The sequence below is a fragment of the Bos javanicus genome, chromosome 4 (genome assembly GCF_032452875.1).
Source record: "Bos javanicus breed banteng chromosome 4, ARS-OSU_banteng_1.0, whole genome shotgun sequence".
NCBI classification, from domain to species: Eukaryota; Metazoa; Chordata; class Mammalia; order Artiodactyla; family Bovidae; genus Bos; species Bos javanicus.
In genome coordinates this window covers 45143319-45166240 of record NC_083871.1, presented here as the reverse complement: position 1 = coordinate 45166240, position 22922 = coordinate 45143319, and the positions used below count along the sequence as shown (strand labels likewise).

General features: G+C 39.3%; 1 protein-coding gene across 1 annotated transcript in view; it reads left to right on the top strand.

Annotated features, from left to right (window-relative positions):
• The window catches only part of SLC26A5 (solute carrier family 26 member 5), a 41460-nt gene extending 18721 nt beyond the window's left edge, over positions 1-22739 (top strand). Inside the window, exons 8-19 of the mRNA XM_061413892.1 lie at positions 1942-2089; positions 3008-3121; positions 4097-4174; positions 4852-4947; positions 5192-5298; positions 11848-11917; positions 12992-13084; positions 14244-14351; positions 15313-15513; positions 16128-16182; positions 17397-17605; positions 20969-22739. Of these exons, the coding sequence (XP_061269876.1) occupies positions 1942-2089; positions 3008-3121; positions 4097-4174; positions 4852-4947; positions 5192-5298; positions 11848-11917; positions 12992-13084; positions 14244-14351; positions 15313-15513; positions 16128-16182; positions 17397-17581 (1255 nt within the window). The 3' untranslated portion in view covers positions 17582-17605; positions 20969-22739. The remainder of the gene's footprint in view (positions 1-1941; positions 2090-3007; positions 3122-4096; positions 4175-4851; positions 4948-5191; positions 5299-11847; positions 11918-12991; positions 13085-14243; positions 14352-15312; positions 15514-16127; positions 16183-17396; positions 17606-20968) is intronic.
• The last annotated feature ends 183 nt before the right edge of the window (positions 22740-22922 follow it).

Below are 22922 nucleotides of genomic sequence, written 5' to 3'. Positions count from 1 at the left end.
GTCCGTGTAGGTGAGGCTCAACTGAGTGAATGTCTCTCTTAGGATCTCTCAGGCAGCCACAGACTCTAAAGAGATGACTAGGGCTGGAGGAACCAAGAGGACCTCTGTCTGACAGCTCAGCTGCAGTGGCTGGAACAGCTGAGGGCTGGCTGGCATCTTCTCTCCACACAGGTCTCCAGCAGGGTAGCCAGGGTCTCTGTGTGTCGGCTCAGGCCAACAGGACAGAAGAGCAGAAGCTGCCAAGTGGCTTACCGCACTTATTCAGCATCACTCCCACCACGTTCTGGTCAAAGCAAATCAAATGGCCAGCCCGGATTCAACTAGAGGGGAAACAGATGACATCTAGATATGGGAGCAGCACACACATGTAAGGGAGGAATTGTTAGTGATTGTATTAGAAAACACTGCTGTAACTACCACACTTAACCACACACACACACAGGCACACACACTTAAATACACAATACAGTGTCCAGAAATTGATAGATGACTGTTAAAAGATCCCATTCATGGCAATATATCACATTCCTTGGTTCACGTTCCTTCTCTTAATTCATTGCTGCATACATTCTTTTCTCATATTCTTATTCCTCAGACCCAAACCTGCTGCCATGCCTTCTCTCCTGATTAATGCTTATGCAGCAAAGTTGCAGGGAAAGACAGTAAGTTCTATAGTCAGACCTCCTGGGTCTGATCCCAGCTCTGTCTTCAGCAGATCACTTAACTCTGCTAATATCCAATTTTTTTACCTATAAATTGGGATAATAATGACACCTATGTAAAAGGATTGTTGTAAGGACAAATGAGATGCCATTCATTTGTCAAGCATGCAGCACATAACTTGAGTTTAACACATGCTAGGTTCCTTTCCTTTGCTCCCCTCCCTTTCCCTTACCCCAGAACCTGAGACAACCCCTTCATCATGATATGACACAGTATGAGAAATAACACGGAGAGGCAGATTCTTCACAGTTTTTGTTGAACTTGGTAGATAAGTCCTTTGATCTTGGACAAATTTCTTGACCTCACTATGCCTCATTTTCCTCATCTGTAAAATGGGGATTATAATGGTGCCTAGCTCACTGTGCTATTAGAGATAGGTAAACACAGAACCTGGCACAAAAAGAAGCACTAATAAATGACTATAAAAATATAATACTGTGCATCAGTTAATTGATGTTATTATTATTTAGCCCAATGCCTTGAATTGGAGCAGGTGCCTTTGAAAACCTCTATTGCCCTTTCCCCCATACAATTCCAGGGAATACCTATTCTGTTCTTTTAGGACAAAGGTTCCAAACTATAGGAATGGACCACAAAATTAGGTTCCCCATTAGGACGCTCCAGGAGTCATATTTATGGCCCCTCCAGACTCCTAGGGTTCCCAGGTGAGACCCAAGGAGTATAATCTGCTGCTGCTCCTTTCCCATGTGAGAAACTCACCTAAAGGGATGTGGGGGGAAAAGCAGAGTCCTTACATCAAATAGCAAGGGAGAGCAGTGAGTATCCCTGGTGTTGCCTAGACAGTAGTAATTCTCCAATAAGATAGCCGTATCCAGCTCCCTCCTCACCTCTGTTTTGGTTTGAATGTCTTGTGGCATCTGAGCGCTTCACTGACCCTCTCTTCTTCCTACTCTTGAGTCTTACTTACACCTGCCATACAGGGAGCCGTGAGGTATGGGGTTACTCCTTTTCTAAATAAAATGGCATTGGATCTCTGCTGATAACCCATTCAGGTTGAAAGCTGACACTCTGGGGGTGGGGCCTGGAAAGAACCTGTGCGTCAAAGAGGGCCCTGCTTTTTGCCCAGAAACAAGTACCCAAGTGCTGATTACCTCATCTGCAGATGGTGCCCCTCCCCCTACTAAAATGCTGCCCTCTAGCTGCGTGGTTTTTTCCAATGGTCACAACACCCAGGTTAAAGTCAGCTTCACTTTTCAGGCTGCTCCCTCCAGCCAATCCAGACACCAGCCTCTTCCACCTCGTGTACGTGGATGCCATTGCCATAGCCATCGTTGGATTCTCAGTCACCATCTCAATGGCCAAGACCTTGGCAAATAAGCATGGCTACCAGGTTGATGGCAATCAGGTAAAAATAATTAATTTCCTGCAGATGCTTCCTAGCGGTATGGTCATCTTACTCTACTGTGGGAGGCATTAAATCATCAGAATACTGAGGTACTGAATCCTACCTCACTTCATCAGTCGGTGAAATCTCCACTCTGAAGTTTACAGTTTGCCAAACTCCTCTAGGTGCTGTCCCTACTTTAAAGCCCAGAGCTTGAGAGACTAATATTTTTCCAGAACCATTTTTACTCTACTCAGAAGCTTTCTCTTTGTTCATTAAACTTTGAGTTTATGATTCTTCACTCGAATATATTATTTGCTGCCATCTTTTATAAGATAGCTGCAGATAAATTATTTAATCTGAACAAATTATTTAATCTGAATGAGCCATTAGTTGGGCTTGAAGTGTTACTGTAACACTGTGTAGTTCTAAGAGGAGACTAGATGTTCTATGTTTGTGTGAGACACAGTGATCCAACTAGGAAGACCAGAAGTTGCCCTGAGAAAAAGACTCACTCACTGGTCGAAAGAGGACACTGGCGTGGGTTCCTGGATGAACATGAGCCCAGGCATTTAAAGATGCCAGTAGTCCTATCCACCAATAATTTTCTCTTAAACGTCAAAAATATTTTGTCCCTGTTGCTGTAGTTTTCTTTTAAAAACAAAAATATTAATTGTGTAGAGAGTGTGTTTAAGAAAGAGGGGGCTAGGTGATGATCACAGCATTTATCTCTAACACAGTAAAAATTCAAAATGTTTTTCTCCTACCTTAAATTATGCAAAAATTCCTATTTTGAACTCATGCTAAACAAATTTTTATACTTGGAAAGAGAATGAATAGACAGTCCATACTGTTGAAGATGTCCATTAAATGGGTCATCAAGCCTGTCTTCCTGAAAAATAACTGACCTCTTTTGTGCTTTCCTTCCACATGGAAAAGGAGCTCATTGCCTTGGGACTGTGCAATTCCATTGGCTCACTCTTCCAGACTTTTTCAATTTCATGCTCCTTGTCTCGAAGCCTTGTTCAGGAGGGAACTGGAGGGAAGACACAGGTGTGTATGCCGCTGGCACCTAAGGTCTGGTGATTTGCATGATAAACTAATCTCCCGATTATATTCTGCCTGAAGATCCATGCTCCAGTGAGCTGTGTATGAATCGGAGAAAGGCGTGATTGGTTGAAGCAAATCACAAGGAACTGAATCTACAGAAAAGGAGTATATTCACCAGTCAAATCAAAAAAATTAACACTCCTGGCTACCAGTAAACCTCAAGGTTCAGACATAGGATGTTGTCATGAAAGCCTGAGAGTGAGTGTGGGCAGATTGCCAGCCCCGTTCCATAGAACTTTCTGCAGTGATGGAAATGTTCGATATTTGTACTGTCCAGTATGGCAGCCACTAGTCACATGGCCTTCTCGAGCACTTGAAATGTGGCTAGCGCAACCAAGACCTGAATTTTTAATTTTATTTAATTTACTTTTTACAAATGAAATAACCACACGTGGCTACTGCAAATGGACAGCAAAGCCATGTCTGAACTCTTCTGGCCCCTGTGTGTCTTAGGTCTGCACCATATCTCCTTTTCTCCACCACTGCATGGGCATTTCATTCAGAGTCTTTAAGCATTTCAGCTTCTGTTTAAAGGCTAAAAGACTTCCTGGTGGCTCAGCTGGTAAAGAATCCACCTGCAATGCGGTAGACCTGGGTTCAGTCTCTGGGTTAGGAAGATCCCCTGGAGAAGAGAACAGCTGCCCACTCCAGTGTTCTAGCCAGGAGAATTTCATGGACTGTGTAGTCCATGGGGTCACAAAGAGTCGGACATGACTGAGCGACTTTCACCTGAAGGCTCTAAGAGGAACCAAAACCTCAGAAACAGTGGGAAACAGTTACAGGTTTATGTAATGGTATGGCTGACTTATGTGAAGCCATATCTTTCCATAGTGATTTTCAAGAGACTAAGAGGAACCTATGTCCCACTTTTCACTCAAGTCTCCTAAAAGCCCCTTCCATGTGTCTTTTCTCTTCCAGCTTGCAGGTTGTTTGGCTTCACTAATGATTCTGCTGGTCATATTAGCCACTGGATTTCTCTTTGAATCACTACCTCAGGTGTGTACCTTGGACTTGGTGAGAGGTTTTTCCATGTGTAGAGATTTTACAGTTTTGTTAGTTGATATATTTGTGACTCTCATGGGTTTTTACTATAACCCTAGTAGGGTAGTAGCAAAAAGGGTCAACACTAGGGTCAATATCCTCTTCCGCAATCTGCCAACACGGACCTACGGGAAGCCTTCTCAACATCTCTGGTTCTGTTTCCTTATCCGCAAAGTGGAGGTTTGGGTTTGGCTTATCTCCAAGGTCCCTTCTCTCTGATCTTCTATGACCTTATACTTCTATTAAAAATTTGAGATGGCCTACACTCATAAAACATTTAATCTAGTAGAACTTAGGAACAATATAGAGTAGAAAACTCATGATGCAGGAAGACCATGGGGGAAATCATTCCTTGAGTACCATTGAATGCTAAACCTCTTGGCCACCATACAGGTTTGCTACTAGGATCTAAACCTGGTTTTCCAGGGCCATTTTAGCTAACCAAGTCCTGAAAATCCAGGTGTTCTTGGCTCCAAGCGTACCATGACTGCTGTGTAGGAAGTGAGTGGAGAGAGGATGTGGGGAGGGCAGCAGGAGGACAGTGAGGAGCCAGCAAGTCTCCTGAGGACACAGTGTATCAGGGGGTCTCTGGACACAAGAGGAGAGGCAAGTGTGGATGTGCTGTGTTTCAGGCTGTGCTGTCGGCCATTGTGATCGTCAACCTGAAAGGAATGTTTATGCAATTCTCAGATCTCCCCTTTTTCTGGAGAACCAGCAAAATAGAGCTGGTAAGTAACAAAAGTGATTGTTAGGTGAGTATGTCATAGCAACAAATGAGTATGTCATAGCAACAAATGAATTGTTGCTGGTAAAAATGTGAGAAAGATAAGTTACTGTGGCCAGTTATTATATGCAGTATCCAGTTAAGCAAGGCTAAGTACTGTATGTGTGTGTGTGTGTGTGTGTGTGTGTGTGTGAGACTCAGGAAGTTTTTCACATGATTCTACCTAAACCTCTCTGTCTTTTGTTTAGACCATCTGGCTTACCACTTTTGTTTCCTCCTTGTTCCTGGGACTGGACTATGGTTTGATTACTGCTGTGATCATCGCACTGCTGACTGTGATTTACAGAACACAGAGGTGAGAGTGCAGATTGGCTTGGTTGTGTTTTCTTCCTGACACTTCAACAGTGACTTTAGATACAGACCAAAGCTCAACCTGGTCAAAGAAAGCTCTTTGATTACTTCTGGTCTGCGTGAGAGGGAGCTGAGGACTCACTGGGCTTGCTGGCTAAATAAACAAAATGACAAATGAAAAACTCAATAGGATGTTGCCAGATGCTCTATTCTGTCACAGTGTATAATTACATTAGTGACTTTTTGAAAAGAGCCCAATTTGTCTCACGGTTCCTCCCACTCCAGCCCCTGTGGCCCCCTGGCTTCCTTGCGCTCTTCTGAATGAACTATGTATTCTTGCAGTCTTTGGCACTGAGTGCTGACATAGGTTTTGATGATGTGGAGCAGACTCTGGCAGCAAGTTACCATATGTGGGGCTTCAGCTGCTCCTTCCTCCACCCTGAACTGTTATCACCTGTCATCTCTTCTCCTAGCAGGAAGCTGAGCCCAATGGAGAAGGTATAAAAGAACTTTTTTAAAAAAAAATAGTGTATTCATGATAAATAAATAACTCACTACGAAGAAAAAATAAAGAAATATTGTTTCCAAATAGCCTGACTTTGGAGTCAGACAACCCTGGATTCAAGTCCCAGCTTTCACCCTCTATATACTCTGTCATTTTACATGACAGTGTCGGTCTCTGCCTCTATAAAATGAGTCTAATGCTTGCTCCCTCAGAGAGTCACAGTGAGGTTCAGATGAGGATAATGCATGTGAAGAGCCTAGCACAGTGCCTGACTCATACTATGCACCCAATAAATTTAACACAGGAGGAATGAAAATGAGGTTAGTCTGCTTTTGCCTGTAGTTGCAAATCATGTGATAGTTCTTAAAGTTTTGATTGTGGTTTATTGAAGAGCTGCTAGATGGAGAATGGTGGGATGCTTCCCACTCTGAAGGAAGGAAATGAGCATTTTCATCAAAAACTACATAAAGGGAAATGTTAACATGTGGAATCTAAACTTAAGATAAGAATTACACTGTTTTCATAACAAACTCTACGCTGTCACTCATTTTTATGTAAAAAGAAGTCCCCTACTTGTTTTCATAAAGACATTATTAGTACATGCAAGATTTCTTTATCTCAGAGCTTTAGTGAACATCATGGTTTTAAAATATCTTTATCTTTTATGATATAGATACAGACAAAGGTCCATATAGCCAAAACTGTGGTTTTTCCAGCAGTCATGTAGGGATGTGAGAGTTGGACCATAAAGAAGGCTGAGCACCAATGAATTGATGCTTTCAAACAATGGTTCTGGAGAAGACTCTTGAGAGTCCCTTGAACAGCAAGGAGATCAAACCAGTCAATCCTAAAGGAAATCAACCCTGAATATTTATTGAAAGGACTGATGCTGAAGCTGAAACTTCAATACTTTGGCCACCTGATGTAAAGAGCTGACTCACTGGAAAAGACCCTGATGCTCGGAAAACTTGAGGGCAGGAGGAGAAAGGGATGACAGAGGATGAGATGGTTGGATGGCATCGCTGACTCAATGGACATGAGTCTGAATGAACTCTGGGAGATAATGAAGGAAAGGGAAGCCTGGCATGCTGCAGTCCATGAGGTCCCAAAGAGTCAGACATGACTTAGCAACTAAACAACAACAAATACCCTTTAAGAAGCCATGGTATAGAATTCAAGATTTTTTTTCACTTTTTGTTTTTTTCACCCAAATAGTAGTTTGTGATTTCTTATCATAAATTTTAAAGTTAGGTTTTTTTTTTAATGCTCTGCTTCTTTTTCTCTCCCAAATGATTTAGTAAAGTTCATTTTTTATGTTTTGTCCCTGTTGGTGATTGGGCTGGGTCTTTGTCGGTTAGAGTTTGGGGAGCCACTACTCAGGCTACTTGTTTGTTTTCAGCTGCTAATCTTTTTCTGTAATTGGAGCAGGCTGTCCAGAGAGGGCTAGTGCTTCATTGGCTTTGCTTGTCTTGCAAACACCCAGATTCCCTCATAGCCAACAAGCTTAAGGGACAGTCAGTTCATCAGCAAATAGTTCAGGATACCTCCTTCCTGTAGATGATGTGGGCAATGATATAAATGTGACAGAAATTCAGCTTTCCCCCCCACAACTGAGGTGGGGGGAGACATATTAAAATAATTATAAGCTTTTCTTAAAAATTATAATCTTAATTGGATAAATTTTTTTCAAGGAGTTCTATGTTCTCATAGAGATGCTAGGCTAAGGGATATCGCAGTAAATAAAACATGGCCCTTCCATTCAAAAAGGCTTCACTCTCCTAAGAATGATAGATTCATAATGATGATGATGATGCTAATCATGGTAACGAAGTAATGGTGGCATTAAATTAGTGTGGTTATGTGCCTGGCTCTGTGCAAAGATCCATGCTTTGTATCATTTCATCCTTATATGCCGATGACTATTAGCATCCTCATTTCACAGATGTGGAAACTTGGGCCTAGATTGATTAAGATCATATAGCAGATGGTAGACAATGATTCAAATATGAGTTTTTGTAAATCCAGAGGCTAATTCTTAAAGAGCATTTTATAATCCATCTTTAAGAAATTGAAATGCATGGTTATAAGTGCTTCAGTAACCATAAGCAAGGTACAAGTGATAATAAGCATAAGAAATGGCCAGATAAAACCCCATCAGAGTTCATAAAGAAAGACTTTCTTGCTCCTTGGGGTGATTAGAAGAGAAACAAGGAGTATTTAGACCTGAGGGTTTTCAGTGCTGCTCCAGCTGGTCGGGAAGACCTTTTCCGCATCTGTCTGTTGAAGTCCTCATACACTGAGACCCTGCTCACCCAGCCAGAGAGCACTCATCCTCCCGTGTGCCCACAGCAGTGCTCTGGTCCTCCAGCACCTCGCATGTCTCCAGGTTACTTGTGTTTTGTGTGGTCCATATGCTAAGTCACTTCAGTTACCTCCAACTCTTTGCTACCCTGTGGACTGTAAATCTCCAGGCTCGTCTGTACATGGGATTCTCCAGGCAAGAATACTGCAGTGAGTTGCCACTTCCTCCTCCAGGGCCTCTTCCCGACCCTGGGATCAAACCCTCATCTCTGATGTCTCCTGCTTTGGCAGGCAGGTTCTTTACCACTGTTGCCACCTATGGTCTGTGTGTTAACCCCTACTCACCCCTGCCCCCTGGCAACTAGATTGCAACATATGGACAACATTTTGAGTCTCTTTTAAAAGGTTTTCTCATAATTGTGAACTCAGCTGAGAACCTTTCTTCTTGTCTACAGTATCAGTTCTTGGTGTTATATTTGTCCACAGTCATCACTAGACTGTGAGCATGAGCAACTTAATTGTAGAGGTGAGATTCCTGGAGCCCAGAACCAGCACATGATTGTGTGTTCTCTGAATGTTTGTTGAGGGAACCCACCTAGAAAAACCTGTGACATTTCTGCTGTAGATTCTAACTCACAAAGCAGTTGTACATACATGCTGAGGAATACCAGAGCATGGTAACAAGGCCATGAAATGTCAAAGAAAAGATCTTGAGCCATATTCTGGGCCTGCCAAGCTCTCTAACTTGAACAGCTCACCTAACCCCACTGGACTTCAGTTTCTCTTCCACATGATGGCAGAAATAAACCCAGTATACGTTTAATGGGCTATAATAAGGTAATAACAGGTGTTTAAGAAATAGTACCTATCATCATTTCACTGTCTACTTTGAGCCAGACTGTAAAGATATAGGAATTTGTGTTTTTGAAAAATAATGTTTGAAATCTCTTCATTTGGGACTTTCTTAGCGGTCCAGTAGCTAAGACTCCACACTCCCAATGCAAGGGCAATGTTCAATTCCTCGTCAAGGAACACAAAATCTCACATGTTGTGAGAGAGAGTCCACATGCTGCAACTAAAGATCTCCCATCCCACTGTGCAGATGAAGATCCCACATCCCACAGCTAAGGCCCAGCACAGCCAAAGAAATCAATAAATAATTTTTTTTAATCTACTCACTTGCTATTATTTTCTCCCATTCTGAGGCTTGTCTTTTCACCTTATTTATAGTTTCCTTTGCTATGCAAAAGCCTTTACGTTTAAGTAGGTCCCACTTGTCTTTTTTTGTTTTTATCTCCTTTATTCTAGAAGGTGGGTCGTAGAGGATCTTGCTGTGATTTATGTCATAGAGTGTTCTGCCTATGTTTTCCTCTGTGAGTTTTATAGTTTCTGGTCTTATGTTTAGGTCTTTAATCCATTTTGAGTTTATCTTTGTATATGCTGTTATGAAGCGTTCTAATTTCATTGTTTTACACATAGCTGTCCAGTTTTCCCAGTGCCTCTTATTGAAGAGACGGTCTTTTCCCCATTGTATATTCTTGACTCCTTTGTCAAAGATAAGGTGCCCGTAGGTGCATGGTTCATCTCTGGGCTTCGTCTTGTTCCACTGGTCTGTTTCTGTTTTGGGGCCAGTACCGTGTTGTCTTGGTGACTGTAGCTTTGTAGTATAGTCTGAGGTCAGGAAGGTTGATTCCTCCAGCTTCATTCTTCTTTTTCAAGATTGCTTTGCCTATTCAAAGTCTTTTGTGTTTCTATACAAATGGTGAAATTTTTTGTTCTAGTTCTGTGAAAAATGCCATTGGTAATTTGACAGGGATTGCATTGAATCTGTAGTCTGCATTTGGTAGTATAGTCATTTTCACAATATTGATTCTTCCAACCCAGCAACATGGACTATCTTTCCATCTGTTTTACGTCATCTTTGATTTCTTTCATCAGAGTCTTAATAATTTTCTGTATACAACTCTTTGATTCTGTAGGTAGGCTTACTGCTAGGTATTTTCTTTTTGTTGCAATAATTTTCTAATTTTTATGTTGTTAGTGTGTAGGAATACAAATAATAGCAAGTGAAACAACTGATGAAGCATTAATTTCCAAATTATACAAGCAGCTCATGCAACCCAACACCAGAAAAACAAGCACCCCAATCAAAATCTGGTATTGCTACAAAAAGTAGGCAGAAGATGACCTAAACAGACATTTCTCCAAAGAAGACATACAAATGGCTGATAAACACATGAAAAGATGCTCAACATCACTCATTATTAGAGAAATGCAAATCAAAACTACAATGAGATACCACCTCACACTTGTCAGAATGGCCATCATCAAAAAATCTACAAACAATAAATGCTGGAGAGGGGGTGGAGAAAAAGAACCTTCTTTCACTATTGGTGGGAATGTAAATTGATACAGCAACTATGGAATACAGTATGGTGATCCCTTAAAAAACTAGGAATAAAACTACCATATGACTCAACAACCCCGTTTCTGGGCATATACCCTGAGAAAACCATAATTGAAAAAGATAAGTACCCCAGCTATTTACAATAGCTAGGACAGGAAGCAACCTAGATGTCTGTAAACAGATGAATGGATAAAGAAGCTGTGGTACAAAGCTGTGGTACATATATACAATGGAATATAACTCAGCCATAAAAAGGAACACATTGAGTCAGTTCTAAAGAAGTGGATGAACCTAGAGCCTATTATACAGAGTGGAGTAAGCAGAAAGAGAAAAACAAATATTAACGCATATACGTGAAATTTTCAAAAGTGGTACTGATGAGCCTATTTGCAGGACAGCAGTTAAGACGCATACATAAAGAACAGACTTGTGGACACAGAGAGGCGGGGAGGAGACGGTGGGACAGATCGAGAGAGCAGCATGGAAACATATACACTACCATATGTGAAACAGACAGCCAGTGGGAATTTGAAGTATGACTAGGGAACTCAAACCAGGGCTATGTGACAACCTAGAGGGGTGGGATGAGGAGGGAGGTGGGAGGGAGGGTCAAGAGGGAGGAGAGATATGTATACCTATGGCTGATATATGTTGATACACAGCAGAAACCAACATAATATTGTAAAGCAATTGTCCTTCAATTAAATATAAATTTTTAAAAAATCTATTCACACTAAACTTAAGGAAACTCCTATGCTGATTTGAATTTTTTGTTTTCTCCCCACACCTTCTGTTGATCCTCCAACCTCTTGCTCCACAAGTCAGTTCTCTTATTTCAAATAAAATGAAAATCCCCTCTCCTGCTTCAGAATTAGAGCAGGAAGATAATTCTGTGTACCGAGTGACATGAAATCATGTCCCAGACGTGGTTTGAACTCTGCACAGCTCATTTTACCTCCCATATTTAAATCCTTAAGTCATTTGTCTGGAACAGATTGTGTGTATAATATGTGGATGGTATATACCAGCATGTGTGTGGTGTTATGTGTGTGTGTATGTGGTGTGAGGCATATGTGCTGTGTATGTAAATTGTATATGTGTGAGGTGTATGTAGGTGGGGGGTGTGGGATGTGTTAGGTTTGGGATGGTACTGGGAATGCAAATTTAAGTGGAGCCCTTCTGAAAAGGGACCATAAAAGGACCAAATAAACAAAAAGAGAAAAGAACCAAGTATCCCTGAAGTCACTAGCAAATCCATACCGGATTTGCAAATGTGCAGAATCTTGTGTTTCCATCACTACCTGAACGTCAGCATGATAATACTCCTTCTCTGTCTGCAGTCCAAGCTACAAAGTCCTTGGGCAGCTTCCTGACACTGATGTGTACATTGATATAGATGCGTATGAGGAGGTAGGTCCTTTTTTCTATCACTTTAAATGGTTGTAAGCATATGTTGTGATTGGCTAATTATTATTTTTACTCAGGATAGAGAGTTAGGGGTGGAGATGTGGAAAGTGTGGTGGTCAGAGTGAAAAGTCTGAACTTCCATTTGCTGTCTGGATTCAGTTTTATAGTTTATACTATACATCAGTTACACAGTCTCTTAATATTTATTTTTCCTCTTTTTTAATGAGGATAAATATATATTCTTGGACTTAAAGTATATGTTTACAAAATACCAAGACTGTTTGCCAGGGTGGTCTGTATGTGCGTGATTTCCTTCTGATGAATTCAAAGGGGTGATAAAATTCTAACATTAACCGTGTACAATGTAGGTGGTGGAGCTGTGGAATTCTTTTTTTTTTTTCTGCTTCATTTTTAGTGGTTAAAACCATGGCTTAAAATATCCTTGACTTTGAATTTTCTTTTCTGATGTGGAATCTCTTATGTAGAATCTTTTACAAAGTCTTCTTAAACTAGTTTTATCTGTTTGTTTTGTGTTTGGGAAGAATTTCTCAGACTCACTGTAAGATATTAATAAATTAGACTGCTAGTAGGATTGGTGTATTTTCCTCTTCCAAAGAATTATGTGCTTGATTACCTGTTTCCATCTGCATTCCAGAATTTCACGAGGCTTCTTGATATAATTTTCACCTGAGTCTGTTTTGACTCCTACCTACATTCTGTGAATAAACCAATATACACTTCTGTTCATTTTATGTGACTGCTTCTCACAGTTTGAGTGGCAGCTCCCCTCTCCTAGATTCGCTTTAAGTTTCTTCTTTGTATTTTATGGTTTAAAAAAAAATGAAACAAAGACTTTTAAAAGAAATGGGAAGATGTGCATTTTTAAAGGCCTTCCATTCAACATGCCTTCCTTCAGAACATGAGTAGGTCAGCTAGACTGACATTATTTTATTTAAACTCTGTCAAAGGGTCCTTGGCAACATCTGTATTAATTTTCAAGTTGGAAAAGGGAGGCAGTTGAAGTTTTGATTCTGAAATATTTCCATAGATTAAATTCACTGACATTTTATTTTTCAGGTGAAAGAAATTCCTGGAATAAAAATATTCCAAATAAATGCCCCAATTTACTATGCAAATAGTGACTTATATAGCAATGCATTAAAAAGAAAGGTGAGTCACAAGGAATTAAGAGTGATTATTTCTGAGAAAGGAATCTAAAGATTGATAGGCATGTGAGGGTCACTTACATGTCTCTATATATCATTTATACGATTTCATTTTCTGCATCTCTATTTTTTAAAATTATAGTAAAATGTAACAAAATTTATCATTTTAATGATTTGCAATTATACAAGGCAGTGGATGGAATTAAGTACGTTTCAATTGTTGGCTAACCAACACCACTATTCTTTCTCTTTTAATATATACATATAGTTGTTTCAGAAATATTTAGAAAAAAAATTAAGTTTCTTATTCTTGGGAATACATGGATTCCTTTGGTCATGATTAGTACTCCACCCCACACTATCTACTAAAGAGGAAAACCTCCCAGTCAACCCTGCTGCTGCTAAGTCACTTCAGTTGTATCTGACTCTGTGTGACCCCATAGATGGCAGCCCACCAGGCTCCGCCGTCCCTGGGATTCTCCAGGCAAGAACACTGGAGTGGGTTGCCATTTCCTTCTCCAGTGCATGAAAGTGAAAAGTGAAAGTGAAGTCGCTTAGTTGTGTCTGACTCTTAGCAACCTCATGGACTGCAGCCTACCAGGCTCCTCCGTCCATGGGATTTTCCAGGCAAGAGTACTGGAGTGGGTCGCCAGTGCCTTCTCCACCCAGTCAACCCACAGTCTCTTAAATATAAAAATCTGAGAGATCTAAGTTTGAAAAACACTACTTTAAAAATCTTTTTAGGGACTTCCCTGGTGGTCCAGTGGGTTAAGACTTTGCTTTCCAGTGCTTGGGGGTGTGGGTTCGATTCCTGGTCGGGAAGTAAAGATATCCCACATGCCTTGTGGCCAAAAACCAAAGCTTTCAACAGAACTAGAATTGTAACAAATTGAATAAAGACCTTTAAAGAATGGTCTACATTAAAATTCTCTTTAATATTTAGCTTCTGGCTGTCTTGAATCAAGACCAAGAATAAGAAAAGTTACCAATGTTCTTTTAATGAGGGAGTAACCCAGTTCAGGGCATTTGAGGGAGAGGGAGAGCAAGGGTTAGGGTGATAACTTGGCATAGAAAACAATCAGATGGAGAGGATTAAAGATTAATTGCTTTGGGTGGATTCTGGGAGCAAGAAGTGATTTTTGCATTTATTGCCCTCTGTAAAGACTGGAGTGAACCCAGCCTTCATAATGGGAGCAAGAAGAAAGGCGATGAGGAAGTATGCTAAGGAAGTTGGAAATGCCAACATGGCCAATGCGACCGTAGTCAAAGTGGTGAGTAGTCCCTTCACTGCAATTTTCCTTTGTCTCTTGATCTGCGTGCTCCCCCTTTACTCTTGATCTGCATGCCCCTCACCTTTTAACACAGCATGAAGTCCCTAAAATAGGAAAGCTTAGAAATAAGGTAAGTATCCTTTATATATTAAAAATACATAATAAGGTCAGTTATGAGAATGCTTCTGAAATAAGTAGTGATAGGAGCCAGGAAAACGTGATTTTTAGAAATGAAAATCAAATCAGATCAGATCAGTCGCTCAGTCGTGTCCGACTCTGCGACCCCATGAATCGCAGCACACCAGGCCTCCCTGTCCATCACCAACTCCCGGAGTTCACTCAGACTCAAGTCCATCGAGTCAGCGATGCCATCCAGCCATCTCATCCTCTGTCATCCCCTTCTCCTCCTGCCCCCAATCCCTCCCAGCATCAGAGTCTTTTCCAATGAGTCAACTCTTCCCATGAGGTGGCCAAAGTACTGGAGATTCAGCTTTAGCATCATTCCTTCCAAAGAAATCCCAGGGCTGATCTCCTTCAGAATGGACTGGTTGCATAATAAATGTTACTATTATTACTTTGTCAGAAATTCATTCAGCTGATAGTAGAAAAAAACCTCAAAGACTGGTTTTTGCTGTTTGGTCTTATGGTAACTGTGATCTGTCATGTTGAAATTAATAAGACTATTTTAGAAGTGAGAGGAAAATGGATATGAATATTAAAGAAAGTGGTTTCATTGGACAATAGAGGAAAAGAAGGAAGAATAAAGAAATAGCTAAAATTGAATATTGTGTACATATCCTTTTTTGTCATAGACAAGGCTGGAATATAGTGAGTAATTTAGAAGAGATCTGCTATAATAGAAACTGGAGAATATAAGGACTAATTTTCCTCTTATAAATCTTTCTCAGAACCAAAATATGAGTTATTTATAGAATTCTGGTTTGGTTTGATTTTGACGTAGGATGCTGAAGTAGATGGAGAAGATGGCACCAAGCCTGAGGAAGACGAGAATGAAATAAAATACCCCCCAATAGTCATCAAGAGCACACTTCCTGAGGAACTGCAAAGATTTATGCCCCCAGGGGATAACATCCACACCATCATTCTGGATTTTACGCAAGTCAATTTTATTGATTCTGTTGGTGTAAAAACTCTGGCAGGGGTAAGCATCATCTTCAAGGAGTCTTTTAAGGATAATATCTCTGTGCCCAGAATCACCATCAGTTAAATCAGAAAACTGAACTAGGGTTTCCAGCTCTCAAAATTTGGTTGCTGTTGCTTTTGTTTTTCAACTTTTTGTTGTTAAAAGAACAAAAATATATAAAAGTAAAGACAGAGTATAGTGAACCCCCTGTAACCATCACTCAGCCTCAACAATTATCAATTCATGGCCAATTTTGTTTCGTTTATCCCCCACACTCACTTTCCCCTCCTCTTATTTTGAAGCACATCTCAGTCATCATATAATCTATAAATATTTTAGTATATATCTCTTTGAGAAGATTTTTTAAAAGTCATTACCATAATGATTTTATTACACCTGAATAAAATTTAACAAGAATTCTTCAATGTTCCAAGTCATCACTGTTGATATAAAAATCAAACAAAAGGCAAATTTTAAATGATTAGTTCAAAATGTATAATTTTTGAAGCAAAGTCGCTCAAGTGAATGAACCAGAGCATCTTATATCACTAAATACATATTAGTAGAAAGAAACTTCTCTTGACACCTCACAGAGTCAAGAGAAACTAAACTTTATTTCAACGTTCTTACAGATTGTGAAAGAATATGGAGATGTCGGTATTTATGTATATTTAGCAGGATGCAGTGGTGAGTACAATTTTAGAATGGGGAGGCATTTTATTTATTTATTTATGAAACAGAATTTATATTACATTTATTTATAATAATTTTTGTTATAAAAAAACTAAACAGCATCCATGAAGAGAAAACTTCATCTCTTTGCATCCTTGGGGGAGGCATTTTAACATTTTGGTTTTGTTTCCTTTTTTTTAATAACTACACTTGGAAGAATTTTCCCTTAATTTTAGTTTTGGTGAAAATGAAAATTATTCTTCTGAAAATTACTCTGAAGCTAAGCTTTGAAATTAGCCACTTAACAGGCACTAACGTTCCTGGGTCACTTGCGGCAGGCCTCTTGTACTGAAGTTTGAGGAAAGGAGTTAGTAGACCATGGTGAAGGAGTTGTGGGTTTTTTTAGTAATCATGTTTTTAATGGCTGCCATAACAAAGTTATATAAAATCATTTAAGTGTTTTACCATGCAATGCCTGCTATTTTTAATATAAATTTTGGTTAAAACAGTACTTGAAAATTAAATCCACGTAAAGGCTTCACTTTTCACCTACCAGAATGGCAAAAATCGGAAATGTTTGACAGCAGGCTCTGCGGGCTGGCTGTGGAGGATAGGAACCCTGACATCGCTGGTGGGAGTGCAGACTGCAGTAGCCTCTACGGAGAGCAGACCAGCATTTCCTTTCCAAATTACAAATTCATTTTTACCTTTAACCCAGAAAATCCAGCAATATGCTACACACACTCAAAATGACACATTACATGATTAATCATCACAGTATACAAAAACAAAAGGCCAAAATCAATTTGTGTCAAACAGAAGGGGCCAGTTAAATAAACCATACATAGAACACTGTGTAATGGTAAAAAAAAAAAAAAATATGAGTGAAGAGATTAAGTGTAAAAAAAAAATACAGAATTATATATATGTGTATAGATACACATATATACATACACATACATACCAAAAGATAATGCTATCTTTTGGGTACTGGAAAATAAAATAAATATATACTTACATTTACATCTGCATAAAGACATACTGAAAGAATACACAAGAATATAATATAAGTGGCTTCCTTGACCAGGGGAGTGATGTCATGAGGACAAGTATTGGGGTGAGATTTTTTACTTTATATCACTTTAATATTTTATGTGAAAGTGTTATTTTTTTTAATGTTTAAGACTGACACCCAGAGTGTGGGCTAACTTTCCCTTTTTCTTTTATAGCCCAAGTTGTGAATGACCTCACTCGAAATCGATTCTTTGAAAATCCTGCCTTACTGGAGCTGCTGTTTCACAGCATTCACGATGCAGTCTTAGGCAGCCAAGCCCGAGAAGCACTTGCCGAACAGGAAGGCTCGGCTGTTCCTCCCCAGGAGGACTCCGAGCCCAATGCCACTCCCGAGGCCTAGGCGAGGAATTCAGCCTGCCATGGGGTATGAGCCTCTCGTGATTATTAACCTACATGCTTTAAGTACTAGACTCTACGTTGTCCCCCACCCCGCCACCCCCGCCACCGAGGGTAAATACTAGTAGTCAAGGCTTGATTTGGAGGGTGAATGACACACAGCAAGATGTATCTTACTTGTATTTTTTAATTGACTATTTCAAAAATGTTGGCCTCTTGCCTGCCTTTATTGTTCAATGACATTTCTGTTACTTTTTAGTATTATCTTTATGAGCCAAGCACTTAAAAATTTATTTAAGTACTTTATCCACAAATCAGATATGCCGTCACCAGATGGGTAATAGTACTTAGTTTTTCTTCTTATTGATCTACAGACTTTCTGTAATCAGTTACCTCATGAAAGTGGTGAACTCACAATTTTTAGAAGTTCTTCTTTTAAAATAACTATTTATTGTAATAGAAGCAGTATAAGTACATTGGGGAAAATTAGAAAAGATAAACAAAAATAAGGAGAACCTTACATTACCACCAAAGATTATTGCTAACACTTTAATGCATATTCTTCCAGATCTTTTTCTATTCATATAATTTACATCTTTTAACCAAAATAAGATTATACTCTATGTAGTGTTCTGTAACCTATTTTTTTTTTCAGTCCACAATTTCTGCTTTCTCATTCTAACCATATTCAAAGTTCCCCAAGTGTCCCCACATTTGTAGTTGGTTTATCCAAGCTAGTATTCAGTCTATCAGAGAAGGCAATGGCACCCCACTCCAGTACTTTTGCCTGGAAAATCCCTCCTCCATGGATGGAGGAGCCTGGTAGGGTGCAGTTCATGGGGTCACTAAGAGTCAGACACGACTGAGCGACTTCACTTAAACTTTTCACTTTCAGGTATTGGAGAAGGAAATGGCAACCCACTCCAGTGTTCTTACCTGGAGAATCCCAGGGATGGGGGAGCCTGGTGGGCTGCCGTCTATGGGGTCGCACAGAGTCGGGCACGACTGAAGCGACTTAGCAGCAGCAGCATTCAGTCTGTGACCTTACACTACAAATGGTCATGTCCCTCTAAGTCTCAGAAGTCTATCTTAACCTAGCACTGTCCCTTTATTTATGACATGGACTTGTTAAAGGGAGTTGGAGCAGTTGTATAGAATCCCATCTTGTGAATGTGTCCACTTGCTTTTTCAAGATGTTATTTAGCTTGTCCCTCCATTTCCTGAACTACCTATAATCTAGAAGTTGTATCTAACTAAAGGCTTCATGAATTTGAATAAAACATTTTTTTGCTAGAATATATCATAGATGAGACACATGCTTCAAATCACATCACAACAGAAAACAAATAATATCTTGTTGATCTACCATTAATGAGGCTAAAATAAATCATGGGATTAATGTGACAACCATCCCCCAATTACATTTTCTCCTTTGTGACTAGTGAGTTATCTGTATGGTTCCTTTAGCATTGAATGAATGCTCAGTTCTCCATTAGCCATTCACCCAGGATTTTTAACGTTTAGTAATAGTTCTTGCCTTAATCAGCAATTTTATTAAGGGTTTGTGAATTTTTTTTCTCTAATTCTCTCCTAGTAATTTTCTCTCAACTTGAATTATTTGATCATCCTTAAATATAGTTCTTACTTGAAATCCAGGTTAAATGTTTTATTTTTTATGCTTAATTATCAACTTCAAAGTAAGGAGTTGGTTTAATAGATGATGACAGATTAAGTTCTTTTAGGTTTCTCTTTTTTGGTATAATTATAGATTCATGAATTTTTGTAGTTTTAATGTCTTTCAGTCTATCATAGTTATTCTTTTTGGTTTTCAAATCATCACACCTGTGGCCAGTAGGACCCCCCATAGAAGTTTTGCTGTTGCTGCTAATAGTGAAGTAGCCTTCAGGACCCTGTATTTTAGAAATCTAACCAAATCCTGGTTAGATTTGTATAGTTATCTATAACCATACAGATAACTGAGTATTATCCTTCTAAGTCCATAGAGTTATCAGTTAATTCTTCATCAAACTCAGTTTTAGCCGATGAGTGAGTAAAAAGCTATTTCAAGCATTTTTCTTTATAGCTGTTCAAAAGGAGACCTTGAAGCCAACATATGTCATCAGAAGTTCTTGCTCCTATAATTCCAACCACGAGGTCACTCCAAATCACAGCACAAGTATTAGCCAATCTGCTTAAAGCCTCATCTGCTAAGATTTCCTGCTAATGTTTTATCTTTTATATGAGTTTCCTTACTGACTCCTTATTTTAGTTTTCAGGAAGAAAACACTTTGAGGAGAAAAGTACATCAGGAAAGGACTAGATTAACATGAGTCTACTCCAAACCAAACCCTATGGTTTATTACTTTAACTCCTATCAGGTTTCTCAATGACTTTACTAATTTAATTCAAAGTAGTCCCCCTCCTTTATAACTGATACTGTATCTAGATCTAGAGTGAAATTAAATTTGCATCCAGTTGTTTCCTTTGCACTCATCACACAGAAGATCAAATACATCTGCCTTCTGAAAGAGCATGTAGTTGTAGAACCTCAGCTTACACTGGAAACTTTTGTATAAAGGCTTGATCATTTCAGCCATTAAAGTAGAGCTCAAGGATTTTAAATAATGTTACACAATATTTTATTGCATAATCTTAGCATTAATTTTCAATAAATGCTTTACACACAGCATATACTCAAGTCTTGGTTGGTGATAGACTGCAAGTAGTATACAGGAAAAGTACCATCCATAGCTTACAAATTTGTATTTAACTTTTCTGCCCTTTAATTTTTAACCTACTCTGAAGAGAATTCTACCATGTACATAAAAAACACTCAAGTCTTACTGAGGAAAAGTGTGTTTTTCTGCATGCCTCTGATAACATAAGAATGCATTTCAAAATGTAATCTATATGTAAATATTTTGGAATCTTTTGGGTTATTTCATATAGTGGGAAGTTTCCTGACTTTTTTATACTTACAATCAAGTTTTATCTCTACCTCATTCTTTCTGGACCTTAAAAGCTGTGTATCCTTCTATGTCTGTATGTGTATGTTTCTGTTTTTCAGCCCAGGTTCAAATTCAGATTCTTATTGCCCTATCAAAGAGTATAATCCATACTGATAGATATAGGGACTGCTGCTAAGTCGCTTCAGTCGTGCCCGACTCTATGCGACCCCATAGACGGCAGCCCACCAGGCTCCGCCGTCCCTGGGATTCTCCAGGCAAGAACACTGGAGTGGGTTGCCATTTCCTTCTCCAGATATAGGGACTAGACTACTATATTTTATGGCAGTATGGGGAATGCCTTGTTTTCAGGAAGGTCCCAGATAGTGAAGTTGTCTTTCTCAAATCCTCTGCCAATATGACCATGGTTTATCTCTGTCTCACAGTTGGATGGAATACGTTTGCAAACAATTGTGAACCAGGGCCCAGGAAACTCCTCATTCGTGTCATAGACACTGACTATACAATCATATAGCAGCTGAGAGTGGGATCTCAATGCGAGTCTCATCTGCAGTGAGATTCAGTGAAGGGAATGGATCCTCTGCAAGCCCTACGAGCTCATTTTGTAGTTTTCAGGTAACATCTAAAATATCCACTCCCTGTATTTGGTCCTGCATCCTTACCTGTACCTGTCTAACAGAGAAAGGAGATGCCTGCCTACAGAGGTCCATGTTGAGAAAATGAGACCGCCCTCTCGTGTGACTGGAGAGGGTAGCAAACTGAGAGTCTGCCCCCCAGGGGGCAGGTGTGTGTTGATGTTGGGAGGTGCCCTTGAGTGGGAATGAGGAAGTAAGGTTATGATGGTGAAGAAGCCCGCCCTTTTAATCAGTTTAAATCCTAAAATCAAACCCAACTTCCTTGGTGTTAGACTGTATGCTTTAGTGAGTGCAAAAATGCTGTTGGTCCTTTGTTATTGTACCTTTTAGGAATGCTTTTAGGATTCAGTGTGTAGGTTCTTGATAATGTGGTTTGAATGCTGATAAAAGTTGGTTTGAGGACTGACAAAAGTATCTAATTCTCCAAACATATAGCTGACCAAAATGCATACAATGGTTTTTAATTCCTTCAAATCCCATAGCAAAACGTTCAAAAGCCAGGACTCCACCAGGTAACTTGCCTGCTCTCTTGACTTGGGTTTAATATAGTTTGAGCATCTCAAAAATCCACTTTGCCTTACCAGGTTTTTCATTGTACTGGTGTATATAGCATTTCAGCTTTATGTTAACCAATGAACCTGAGCTTTGTGGAAATTAAATTGTATAAATCTAATCACATTTTTAAAATGTTATTTAAAAGGTCACTACAGTATTTTTCTGAAGTCAGAAATCCTTTGTATTCTATCAGCATGCTGATACACGTGTAAACATGTGTCTGTACACACAAATACATATTTTATGTGGAGGGAGTTACCAGTGCGTATTTTCTTTTTTAAATGGAATACAGACATGCTACTCTAGTTAGTGTTGATGCTATCTGCATGCATGTGTCTGGGCAGAGACACCCATATTTTTTCAAATAATTCATTGTGTACTGATTTTATGTGTGGCCAGTAGATTTTCATCATGTAACGGAGATGTCAAGATTATTCAGAACCTGTAACAGGTTCAGCCTGAGTACCACATATCCAACTTGAGCTGTTTCAAATTGGTGCATCTGATGTTTGTGGTGATATATGAACAAGTGCTAAGACTTTAGTGTGTTCTAAATGCATACATTGATCAAAACAGTACAAAAACATAAATCTTTAGTATTACAAGCATCACTTGGAAATGGTTCACTTTACTTCATACTTCCTGAAAGACTATAGCAGGTTTAGGGAAAAAAAGCTTTTCTGATCAAGTTCACAATAATGAAAAGAGAAAGGATGCTGGCTGGATTTTATGAATGAATGGCTTTAATTTTTCTGCTTAAAAATTTTCTTATTTAAAGATTTCAATGCAACACTTAGAGCATTTTCTATGTTGTCAACTTTTTTTGTGAATTACAATGTATCCATCTCTATTTTGCATTACTTGTGAATACTGAACTACAATAAAAATTTTATTGTGTTTGGGTCTCAGTGTTTGGGAGGGGCACAGAAGGGGGTTATTGTGGTGAAAGAGGGAGGGAATTTGGTGGTGGCGGTACATGAAATAATTTTAAAATGCTTTGTTTAGGATTCTAATACAACTTTTATTTTAGAAATACTTCAGTGTAGACCAGAATTCTTTTTTTTTTATTTTTAAACTTTACAGTATTGTATTAGTTTTGCCAAATGTCGAAATGAATCCGCCACAGGTATACATGTGTTCCCCATCCTGAACCCTCCTCCCTCCCCATACCATCCCTCTGGGTCGTCCC